The sequence below is a fragment of the Macrobrachium nipponense genome, chromosome 22 (genome assembly GCF_015104395.2).
Source record: "Macrobrachium nipponense isolate FS-2020 chromosome 22, ASM1510439v2, whole genome shotgun sequence".
Lineage (NCBI taxonomy): Eukaryota > Metazoa > Arthropoda > Malacostraca > Decapoda > Palaemonidae > Macrobrachium > Macrobrachium nipponense.
This window is the reverse complement of record NC_087213.1, coordinates 50,663,784-50,677,023: the sequence shown is the minus strand read 5'-3', so window position 1 is coordinate 50,677,023 and position 13,240 is coordinate 50,663,784. Positions and strand designations below refer to the sequence as shown.

The window sequence follows — 13,240 nt, the reverse complement described above, 5'->3', positions numbered from 1 at the left end:
GTTGGAGTTTAGGAGCTGTTGGAGGTAGGTCTCTTGGGTCTTGTGACAAGCCAGGAGCAATTAAGAAAGGGAAAGAACAAGTGGATGAAAGTGTGAGTGTGGAAAGTGATATAGTTGTGGTAAATGAGGAGAAGAAAGAGAAGGTACAGGATACGGATAGATCAGAGCAGAAGGGTAAGAAGGGAGTTGAGAGTAAAGAAACGGCTAAAGGGAAGAAGATTAGTAAGGATGGTGGGCAATATAAGAAGAGAATGAATGAAGATGAGAATAAAGAAGAGTGTAAGGTGCAGGATGAGAGTCATTAAGATAGTGGTAAGTGGAAACTGGTGGGTAGGAAGAAGAAGGGTAAGTAAGGTATGACTAAAAGTATGGATGTGAGTATGGAAGTAGATTTGTTGTGTTTAGAAGGGGGTAAGAAAGGTCAGAATGGAAGTAGCAAAAGTGAGAGTTAGAATGAGCAGGAAGTGCGAAAAGCGGTGTATATGAGAGAGGTACCCCGATGTGAGAAGTATGAGGAATATGGTAATAGGGACGTAGGGGACTTTTCTTTAGAGAGTATGAGAAGTATTGTGTGGCTAAGTATGGGGATAAGAAGAGAGTTTGGTCAAGAGAGTTAGGTAGCTTTTTGATGGGATTTTTGTTGAGTATGTATGGGGTAGTGATGAGTGTAGAGAATGTGCCATTTGAGAGTGTGAAAGCCAGGATTGTGGAACAGGCAAAGAGGATAAAGAGTAACGTTAGATATAGGAGAAAGCATTATTTTGAAGAGGCAAGAATGAGTGTTGGTAGCTGTTGTCAGTGTGTGTGCGCAGGTTAGAAACATTAGCTAGGAAAAAGTTTGTAGACGAGGGAATAGATTGAGTGTAAGAGATGTTGTCAAATGTAACGGGGGAGGTAATATTGAGGAGTGATATGGTAGTTGCATTTGACGACGAGAGAGAGAGAGAGAGAGAGAGAGAGAGAGAGCAATTAGTGGGTGGATAGTTAGTGTATGGACTGCTTGTTGGTGGTGGTTGGGTCCGTGCGTGGATTTGGTCGCCTGGCCGGGCGGTAGGCAGTCTATGATTAGAGTCTGTGATGGTCAGTCATAGTCGGCAGTGGTCTTTGGAAGACAGTATTGATGATCAGTTGTATTGTGTTTTTCTGGAGTTGTTATTTGTGATTTCTTGATGGTGTTGTGGGATGATTGTGTATTAACTTATCGTGTTATTGTTTTGATGTTGTGGTGTTTGTTTGTGCAGTGATTTGTGAGTTGTGTATGAGTTGTTGTATGGTTGGGGTACTTGTTTGTTTTGTGTTGTGATATGCGGCGGTTTTGTGTCTTGATGACCTTATCCAGCGGGCGGCACAGCTTCTCGCCCTGAAGTTAGTCATTGATGGTGAGTACGAGAGTGTGAAATTTCTGTGTGTATATATCGGTGAACCAATTGTCCTTTTTGAGAGTCAGTACGATTAACGTAACTGTGGGGAGCTTTGCTTGCTTTGTTGTTAGCTTTGATTCTGCCACAGAGATACACATACTTAGAAATTTTCAGCAGGGGACGAAGTCTTTGTGCTCAGGACAGGAGCAACACGCCCTCTCGAAACCCAGTTAGATGTCCTCACAAGATTCTCGCCATGCGTGGAAATCTTAACTACCTAGTTAATTTTGGGCAAAGATGAGCTAAGTGGCTCCCCATCAATGTCTTTAAACCTTACAAGGCACAACCAACTGATGACGCCACCCCTTCTATTCCCTCTACCTCTGCAGTTCTGTGGGCAGCAACTATTACCTTACACCCCAACTCAAACCCCCAGGTACTAAAAAATATCTCGTACATAACTCCAAGCTTGACAGATGTCAAATGGAAAGATATTGGGCATGCTTAATGAAAAGGTGGTACAGGACACTCTCGGCTGTACTCACATATTAGAGCATCACATCACCCTTGAAGAGCATACTCGACTAATAGACCAGGGATACTACAAGGTAAACCTACAAAAGGCCGAGAGAATCAAGGTACAGATAAGTCTGCAGTTGTGATCGGGACTAATCTAACCCAGCAACAGCTCATGATCATTGCCCGTTGTGCTAGTACCAAAGGAGGGAGGAGGAGATAGGCTATGCATTGACTACCACAAGTTAACCCTTAATGGATGAAATATGCTCACATGAATATCAATAACAGGTTTTGGGTGGTGGACTGATTCACTCACGGTGATAAACAATAATATGCGCCATCGATTTTGGAGGAATCAGGCAGGAAAGAGGTGCCATTACTTCTATAGCCCATAAATTCACTAATGGCAACTTTTAAGACTCTCTCAGCTCTGATTCTAGGTGGCTCAGGGATTAGTTGGATCTTGACTTAAAGGGGACATGTACTGCCTCTCTCTCATTCGTTGTCTTTTTATAAATTTGCTCATAAATATAACATGGGGTTGCTGTTGCTTTTAGTTCTTATCTTTTATGACAGTATGTCAGTTATGATTGTAATTTTGCAAAGCAAATTGCAAAGATATATTAGAAAAGATGTATAAATAAAAAAGTTGCTGCATCTTCGTTCTCAGTAAATTTACCTAAATATTTTAAAATAAATATGCTCAGAATTTGTTAATGATTTTATTTGTATGTCTTAATATTGTGTGAGCTGAATTATGATTTTACAAAGTATAATGAAATTATTTATTAGAAAAAACATGTATAAAGATAAAATTTAAGATTATCTTGTAAATAAGACCCCACAAAGGGTTGTAAATAATAATTTTCAACTTCTCATGGAAGGTAGGGAAAATTTTTTAGAATTTTCTTTCTTACACCATGTGCATTTGCATATCTTTCTCTTTCCACTGATGTGTTTTTTTTTCTTAAACTGGCTGACCTCTAAGTTTCTCTGGCCTGGGGTTCAGCATATTGATTTTTTTACCCCCTCCATTAAGTTACTAAGCCAGAGCAGTACCTGCTCCTGTGCACAGTGTTTGGACATCCTTGGTAAAGCCCCCATCTCAGTAAGATAGATTTAGAAAAGGGATACTGGCAAGTTCCCTTATCAGAGGAATCACGACCTCTGATGGCTTTCACAACCCAAGATGGGTTTTACCAATATAAGGTGATGCCATTCTGGCTGAAGAATGTACCGGGATGTTTCCAGAGGCTCATGAATTGAGTTCTAGCTGAATGGAACAATGTGTGGTATGCCTAGGTAATATAGTCATATATGCTATAACTTGGGAACAGCATCAGGGCCATCCTTAGGAAGGTCTTAAATGCCCTTATAGGGAGGCAAATCTAGTCCTGAACCTAAAAAGGTGTCAATTTGTAGTACCTGAAATCTCATACCCGGGACACATTGTTGGAAGTGGTAAAATTATGCCAAAGGATGCCAATGTCTGTGCCATTAAGGATATGCTTTACCCCCAGACCAAGAAAGCCCAACCCTTCATTGGAATGGTGCAATATTTCAGAAGATTAATCTGTAATTTCTTAGAGGCAGCTACACCAATCACCAACCTGTTTAAGGACAACAAGACCCTCAAATGCATGGAAGAATGTATGAGGGCTTATGATTAACTAAAGGCTGTCCTGACGAACAAACCTGTCCTCAGCACACCAGACTACGAGAAACTTTTCTATAAGGCTGTGAATGCCAGCAATATAGGAATAGGAGCCATGATGTTCCAGATCACTGACGGACTTAGTCACCCAATAGCATATTACTCAAAGAAGCTAAATCCAACAGAAACACGGTATAGCACAATTGAAAAGGAATTGTTGGGAATGGTACTTGCTATGAAACATTATGAAGCCTATCATGGTGATCACAAGTTTCCTCTTACAGACTATAATCGATTGAGATCCCTCACCAGGTTCAGGAATCAAATATATGCCTGATGCGTTGGAGCGTTGACATGCATGATTATAATTGGAGAATTGAATGCATCCAAAGAACAGAGAATAAGATAGCTAATGTCCTGTCTAGGCACTAGTACATTTGAGAAGTCGTTCTAAACGTTCTTCTGAGCATTTTGCTGTGGTATCCAGAGAGAGAGAGAGAGAGAGAGATGGATTAGGAACATTTGCCCTTGAGAAGATTTGTCAGATGTTGACAGTAGGAAGACTGTCTAACTTCTTTATTGAATGGGGAGGTATTATGATTAGTATCCATGTTGGACCCCATTTTCTTTTCTTTTCTTCTTCAGCCAAACGTAAAACTTTGAGGGAATAAGTAGAGTAACAACCTTTTAAGAAATTAAGTTACGACTCAGTCAGGAATTTCCTTTCTGTGTTTTGAATGGGTTAAGTGTCCCTTGAGAGAAAGTTGACTTAACAGATTTTTTCCTTTTGTATTCCTACCTCAAACAGAGATGGAAAACATCCTAATGGGCTTTTCCTCCTGGTATCTCTACAATAATTTATTAGGTGTCATCTCCCCATAAGGGTTACGTACTGAATGTTGTCAAATCACGAGACAGGTCAGTCACCCACACTTCAGGGACCTGCACTCCTATTCCTATTCCCATTGTAGTACAGTCCCCAAACTAATTTAGCAAAAAGCCATTAAATCGAGAATTTCCTGCCAAGTCCTGAAAATTCGCACATCTCATGGGAGGTCTCCGCAGCTTAACTCCAACCATCTACCTCACCTCGCTCCCTTTTTACCTGACCTTGTCCCTCACCATTGTCGTCTGACCTTCGCGTCCCAACTTCACTGCCTTACACCTGCATGACCCTCGCCTCTCTCGACCCACATGTTTTCCCATTCTTCTCCCTATGTTTGCAGTTCTCTGTCGGGTTCAAATGTTCTTTCAGGTTACCATGGAAGATTAGTGTCAGAGATGAAAGACCTGAGACAAATCACCCTCTCAAGGAACTTTTGTTTTGAGAACAACAATATCCAGTTTGGCCAGGATGATTCCATTTATCCAACTCAGGTATATGTACAGCATTTCCAGGCCTATCAAATGGCACGTGCCCTCACACTTTACCCCAGCCAGTAGCACCCAGCACGACCTCCCCAGTAACTAGAAGCATTTCGCTTCACTGCACTATGCCTTTTCGGAAGTGGTCCTGTACCTGATCACTCAGGTATATATATATATTATCTATATATATATCTATATAATATAATGATATATATATTAATATTATATGTATATATCTATATAATACATATATAGATTATATATTATATATATATAGATAATCTATCCAATTATATATATATATAATATATATATATATATCTACTATATATATATATATTATAATTATACTAGATATATAATATATAATAATATTATACATATATATATATATATATATATCGATATATATATATATATATATATATATATAGATATATTATAATATATTATATATATATAAGATTTATATTTATCTATATATATATACATATAATACACACCACATTACATATAGATACTATATATATATAGCTTATATATATATATTATAGTATATTATATATATTTTATATATATATATAATATATAAGATATAGATATATATAATATATACAAGATCTGTAGATATATATTATATATATATATATATATATATATATATATATATATATATATATATATATATATATATATACATCGAGCTAGAATGTCCTTTAATATCTAATTCGCTCTACCTCGGATTTAATATATTTTCATATATGCTTAACCGAAGGGGAATTTTTTTTTACACGATAATAGATTTGTCTGGTCCCAGGCGCGAACCTAAGAAGCCATTCAAATCCAGGATGTCAGTGAAGCTTTTACCTACCCCACCACCGCGAGAGGTGGGGTATGTAAAAGCTTCCACTGACGTCCTGGATTTGAATGGCTTCTTAGGTTCGCGCCTGGGACCAGGCAAACTATTATCGTGTAAAAAAAAAATAATTCCCCTACGGTTAAGCATATATGAAAATACATTAATTCCGAGGTAGAGCGAATTAGATATTAAAGGACATTTTAGCTCGATGTATATATATATATATATATATATATATATATATATATATATATATATATATATGTATATATATGTCTATATATACATATAGATATATATATGCAGAATCTACTGGTCCCTTTTTTACAAGATACATATGCAATTGTAATAGCCACAATGCCCTCTTGACTTCTTGATTTCTTTGCTCTTTTTTTGGTTACGCTTGTCACTACGAAGCCTGATGATCCAAGTTTAAAGAAATTTGAGGTCGGCAACGTGACCTCTTTGTGATTATGAGACCTGGGTTCATTTCCCAATACCGGACATCTCAGTTTCTTCTTGGATCAACAGGCTTTGTAGTGACAAGCGTATCCAAAAAAAAGAGCAAAGAATTCAAGAAGTTAAGAGGGTATTGTGGCTATCACAATTACATATACATACATACACACAAACATATATGAATGTGTATATATATATATGATATATATATATGTGTGTGTGTGTGTGTGTGTGTGTGTGTATGTATATATGTAAGCGAATACCACAGGAAAATAATAGGCAGAAATCCAAGTGCTTTCGTCCTTACTAAGAGAATGGACAATGTCTTAGTAAAGACGGAAGTTCTTGGATTTCTGCCTATCATTTTCCTGTGGTATTCGCTTATTTAATTGAAGTCACGTGCATCTACTGTGATTTTTAAGCATATATATATGATATATATATATATATATATATATATATATATATATATATATATATATATATATATATATATGTATATATATATATATATATATATATATATACGTATATATATATATATATATATATATATATATATATATATATATATATATATATACATATATATCGATGTTATTTAACTACAGTATATGAAATATGATTATCTGGATTAAGTTCCAAAGCACCGCCAGAAAAGGGCAAGATTTGAAAAGGGGAACTGATAAAGGCTATGGTTATCCAAGAGCAACTCGATACCCTTTCTCCCCTTCCTTATAAATACCCCAAAAGCGTAAGCACTCAGTAAGCTGATTGGCAACAACTGTCACACTTTAAAATGAAAACCTGATGTAAAAGGCAAATAACCACGTCTTTAAATATATTTGTAACAAAATATACTGTATAAATACACTTTGAAATGAAAGGAAACCCCTGTTTTCCCCTGAATGCATCATGCAGTACAATGAGTTACGCTGCCGTATATCACTTTATATAAAACCTTTTATACGACTATATATATATAGATATATATATATTATATATATATATATATATATATATAATATATCCATTATCTATAATAAATATATATATATATATATATATATTTATATAATTTATGTATATAAAATTATATAAATGAGCAAAACGCAGCGAGTGCATTCTTTACCCTAATGTTATACATACACGCATATGTATGTACATACACGCTGTCTCACACATACAAACACTGAAATATATACATTTAAGCATAATGCATGGAGCTTCTTTGCTTATGCTAAAGCACAAAGATGTTTATGGACCTCTTTCCTATACTGTAAGATTATTGTGTATTTTGTGTATTTTACATTTCTTGTAAGCATTCCCAGTGGGTAGTATAACTACTGCAATTTTCTACGTTTTCGTTAAGCTAAACTGTACTGAACTGTATTGTGCATATTTTAATTGATGAAAAATGAATTAACATTTTATCTGAATGAAAATTACATAGTACCAATTAGGATAGTCTATAAATTACTTTTAATGAAACTGCTCTACACATTACTCTGAGTGAATTGCTCCAGGGTACTGTATTGTGTATGCGACATACCTGCAAATCTTTATTACTTGACAGATTTCATTACTTATGAGGAAGGGCAGACCTCCAACTGCCTGTTAAGGCTGCATCGCATTGTTTTAAATGCAAATAGTACTCTTCATAAACTGAAACCCTAAAACAGCTTTGAGCATGTCATAAGCTGAATCTCTACTACTCTACTTTTGCTTATTCCTTTTCCCTGAATAAAGGCTTTTTAAATTACTGTGAAGATTGGTATACATTGTGTAAATAAAGCATACACTCCTACTAAATCCAACTTGTATTATTTATTAGAGATTCTTTTATATAATTGTAATAAAGTATACTAACATGAGATTTCCAGTGCAGTATCTTAAGCTATTTATATAATTAGTGACACAGAAACAAAGTGATTTGCGTAAAAAACATTAAGCTGATGTTTATTCCAGTTATATATACCTAGATGATGCCACTGGAGATTTTCACAATTAACAGCCTTTCCATGATTGAGAAATATTTTCTTGATTTCAAAGCATAATTTGTGGAAATGTGTATGGTATGATCCTAGATTTATACAAGGTTTATTTCTTAGTAAAAGATTTGAAATAAAAAAATGCAAAATATATGATAAATATCTGGAGAATTATGGGTTGCATTATCCTTATGAATTCCTAGTGCTTGGAAGCTAAGTACCATGAAGGTTTTTAATATGTATACCATGAAATACTTTATAATTAATTCTCATCTAACGAGTGATACATACCCAAATTATTTAATACTACATGCAATAAATGCATTCAATATTTTTAGAACTCATGCATATGGAAACACCAAATACTAACTTGGTTTATTAGTAAACCCAACTTTAGACGACCACTCACCAAATGTTTCTCTTAGGTGGAAGTTCACATTCCATAAAGGAGTAGCCTTTTAATGTAGCTCAGTTCTGAGGAATTCAATGTGTCAAATGGTGATTTTAACTATTTTTAAATATTCTACTGATCAGCAGCATGCACGAGGGATATAACACATCTCCCTATGATTATTCTGCGGCAAACATCTACGTTCACTACATAAATTTGGAATGAAACCAAGCTCTAATGCTATTTCTTTCTCAAGACAATTCCTTTTGAACAGATCAGTGCAAAGGCTTATGATTTCAAGTTGATTGCAAAATTGCTTAGTAAATTCCCTTTGCGTTATTTTTTCCACGTGGTTGCCCACGAATACCAATTTTAGTTACTTCCATAGATCAACTTTTCTCTAGCCTATGATTTATTTCTCTTAAACATGTAATTAACGTCAGATAATGTGTTCGTATATGTCCTGTTGAATTACAGCACAAAAATGGCATGCATTGACCGAGAAAAACACTTACAGACATTAATCCCATATATATATTGTCTGCAAGTGCTAATCCTGCAAATATTATATTGCCTGTCTTAGAGTAACTTTAGCTAAACTCAAGTAATGTAATGTTCTGTGGTCAGAATTAAAAAAAATCAATACTCATGCTACAGGTCTGGGACTGAAAGGTAATTACAGTGAATGATCTTATTTTTCAGTGACGACGTTGCAGTTGTTTCATACCTCATAAAAAGAATTCTTAGTGAAATGTGCCTAAACATTCTGAAACTCAGATTCACAACAGACTGACTTGTGTAAAATGACTTGCATTGCACTCACTCACCTGGAGGACCGTGACGGATCTTCTGCGAGGCAGACTCATAGGCATTGGGACAACCTGTAGCAGGTTTGATACTTTCCTGAAACCAGATCGTATAGACGATCCACCTGGAGAAGAGGTTTGAGTCTGTGCCTCTTCCAAAAGTAAATTCTTCTTTTCCAACTCTCGCCGGTGCCTGATCAATACAACAAAATAACTTTTTACTAAAGTCAGTGTAAGAGTAACCAAAACGCAAGATGTCATTATTTTTCATATATCATCAAACATGAATGACATCAAACAAGCATAAATAGAAAAATTGAGAAAAATTTAATAATCAAAATTTAAAACATCAAAAGTAATAATCTTTATAAATGAAAATCTCATTATAATTTGGTACTTTTTGTTTAGTCGTTTTAGTTAGGGTTTAACAATCATGGCCACCCAATTACCACATTATATGTATCATTGTTGCCTAAGGCAAGTTACTTTAAAACTCAACAGTGACATTATTAAGTTCTGGTGCTGTACTTTTTACTCCAAGACTTATTGTGTACAGAGTGTGTCCTTCATATGTGTTCAATATAACAAACAGCCTATAAACATTACTACAAGAACATTTATAGAAAGACACTAAGTAAAGTTCTTACTAAGAAGGATACAGTTTAAAGTAACCTTTAAATGTATGACCTGAATTACATTGATTTCCAACCAAAGGATGACTTGAGTGGCAATATATTCATTAACCAGTTATTCTTCAACTATGACTAATGGAATACAAATCTTGAGACATTTTACGAAAATTACAGTTCCTTTTCTTTTCACAGTGCTGAAGGGTAAACAAAAGTTTACTATGTATTATATCGCAAAAAACAACACTTACAACGAGGAAACACTTTACACAAAATAAAACTTTGATTCTCAGAAAAAAAACGTACTATGCCATCAACTCATTTCTCAGTCCTATTTACGACATTTGTACCCCTTCAAGTTAACAGTTGTGTCCCTAACCATTTTAGACACTGCTGTAAATGGTATACACTACTTGTTTCTAACCCATGTAAACGAAAGCTAAAAATCAGACCAGGTTTTTATAAATGCTTTCTTTTTTAATAAGTGCTTATGGTATTTATTCAGACCAGGTTTCTATAAATGCTTTCTTTTTTAATAAGTACATATGCGGTTTATTCTTAACTACTTAATGGCTAGCAATCCCATGCACCAACACTTTTGCTATTATGATCCCAGAAGAGTCTATGATTCCATGTACAGTGCACAACTGAAGTGTGTATTGTCAAATATCCAAGCACGATAACTCTCAACGCTGGCAGCCGTAAGGGATTTCTATCACTATCTTGTGAATAAAAAGTACAGAACTTTTTTTTTCTTTTTTTTTACAGAGGCACCAATGGCAGTTTTAAGTTTTTTTTTTATAACAATTAACATCTGTAGTAAATAGAATGAATGAACAATGAACTATAGAGTATACAGGCAACATCAAATGTAGTCAACAGTGCAATAAAAATTTCCAATGTGGTAGTGTTATTCCAAAAATACCAGTCAAATTTTTTTCTTTCATTTATATTCTATTTATCATCAGTGACTAAAACATGAAAAACTGACTGATTAAAGCCTATTAACATTGCTTAACTCATTAAAGTGTTTACATTTCACACAACAATCTCATATTTATTTTACCCTTAAATGCTATCTACTAATTAAAAGCCTACCCTCTAACAATACTACATCATTACTAAATGGCATAGCTTCATCCTAATCTAACACCTGGGCAGTCTTTTCAGGTTTGATACTCTCGAAGTACTATGAAAATCTAACCTTTCATTCCCAATGTGGTAAATAAACACGGTCTTATTCTGCAAAGCTGTCCTTAAAGAAGCATAATTGCACTGTCCTATTACTGAATAAAGTGAGAACATAAAATTTGGTATGCTGTGTAATCATAGTGCTAACTTTGTAGATTATAATGCTCTCACATTGTTATAGCTGAGTCCTGTGCTTTATTAGTGGTGTGTAAGAGGATACTGGTTGCTTAGCATTCTGTACTTCATTTACGTGCAAAGTTAAAACATATCAGTTTGTTATTGTACATACAAAATTACCAAAAGGGCATATTTATTTGGTAATAATAAACTAACCAGTAGTCCACTGGAATACTAACTACAATTGAGAAGTAAATCAGAGATTCGGCATTTCAAGTAAAAAGTTTATTCAAAGAAAAGATCCAGTTCACATAATTCCACTAAGCTGTGTTATCTGTAGTAAATGGACAAAAGATACCACTTAATACTACAAATGTACATTTTCCCAGATTATCATTAAGAAAATTAACACTTGGATGTGATCAACCTTCCAATGGTAGTATAAAATGCCAAGGTCTTCACTACTATTACACTGATTGATGGTCAAAGTAGATCCTAAGCTCAAAAGTCAACACTAGAAATAAGAATAGACGTCATGAATTGGCTCCCAGTTTTTTTTTCTGCTGTATGCAGAATGTTGAAGAGCTACTGACGCCTAGTATGGTGGTTGTGTAAGGTTTTGGTTAAATAAAATCTTACTCAAAAAGTTGTGTTCGTGCACAGGCTAAACGTTTCACTTAACGAATATTTATAGTACCTAGGAGGGAGGGAACTGAATCCTGAGCAACTGTTTAAACTGGTGGTCTCTGCCAAGCTAGTTAAAATTTGGTATCCACAAGCTAAATTTATATTATTATTGTTGCCATTAAGTGTACTCAGTGCATCACGTAGTTGTGTGCATCTTTGCTGAAAATGATTATAAATTCAAGAGATTGTTATACCATCCAGGATCTTCCAGTGAGATGTAGCATACTTTATGAAATACTCGCCATCAATCTTGACACCAAATCTGGATAAAATCTCTCTTCCAAGCAAGACATAATATCTTCTGCTGAGTACTTTATCATCTTCAGTTCTCAAGCATTTAATGTTCATTTACACTCTTAGGAGTGTTTTTAGTTGAGAATTACTTTATATCACAGCCATTGCTTCCTAGATACTGTATATTTTTATTAAATGGTAATACTCCTAAACCCTACTCCTTTGCTGATGGGGGTGTCTGTATAGACTCCAGAGATAGCCACGGCTACCACATGAACCAGGACAAGTACTTGGTCAACAGATGGACAATCATAGCAGAAGCTTGTCATTACTATGAGCAGATGGTGGTATATGTGTGGTCATAAAAAAAAAAGCCTACTAGTTCCCTAGGAGAAGGAACCAACCCCATCCAGCCTTAGCCTTCAAGGAACAGCACAATTTGCAATCAGTATTTGACACACGGAATTGAACATGTCTTTGATTGCCTCCCCAGCTCTCTATAGCTTCCACTTATATCTCAGAGGCTGTATAAGTTTAATGGACCCCTATTCAATTGCTTTTTAATCAGCTATTTACCTTTATATAAATTCGTGTGATTGTAAGACTTGTAGAATATTCTGTATTTCCTTAGAGATAGGAACCGTGGTCATTGAAACTACCTAGGTGTGGAAAGGTTTGTCATTTGAGTGAATTTCTAAAGCAGGTCAGTTCCATATATATTCATATATACTCCAATAACCTTTAACATAGCCATGTCGTAAGTAACAACTTTTCTTATCCAAAGTAGTAAGATAGATGAAAAGCCTTGTAAGATAGTTAAAAGTTATCATGCAGTGTCTCTTGTTGCTGAGAGAGTAAGCCTAATTAACGTATAAGAGTGAAAAAGTCATCAAATAATCTGAGTACGTTACTAAAAGTTGCAAAAACTTGTTTATTAGTGCATTTGATACTATAACTCTTTTGGACGTGTATCA

At 34.9% G+C, this 13,240-nt stretch overlaps 1 protein-coding gene across 1 annotated transcript in view; it reads right to left on the bottom strand.

Moving 5' to 3' along the window:
* The window catches only part of LOC135198628 (sodium channel protein 60E-like), a 534,137-nt gene that overhangs the window by 13,942 nt on the left and 506,955 nt on the right, over positions 1-13,240 (bottom strand). Inside the window, exon 35 of the mRNA XM_064226388.1 lies at positions 9,430-9,601. Coding sequence (XP_064082458.1) covers positions 9,430-9,601 — 172 coding nt within the window. The remainder of the gene's footprint in view (positions 1-9,429; positions 9,602-13,240) is intronic.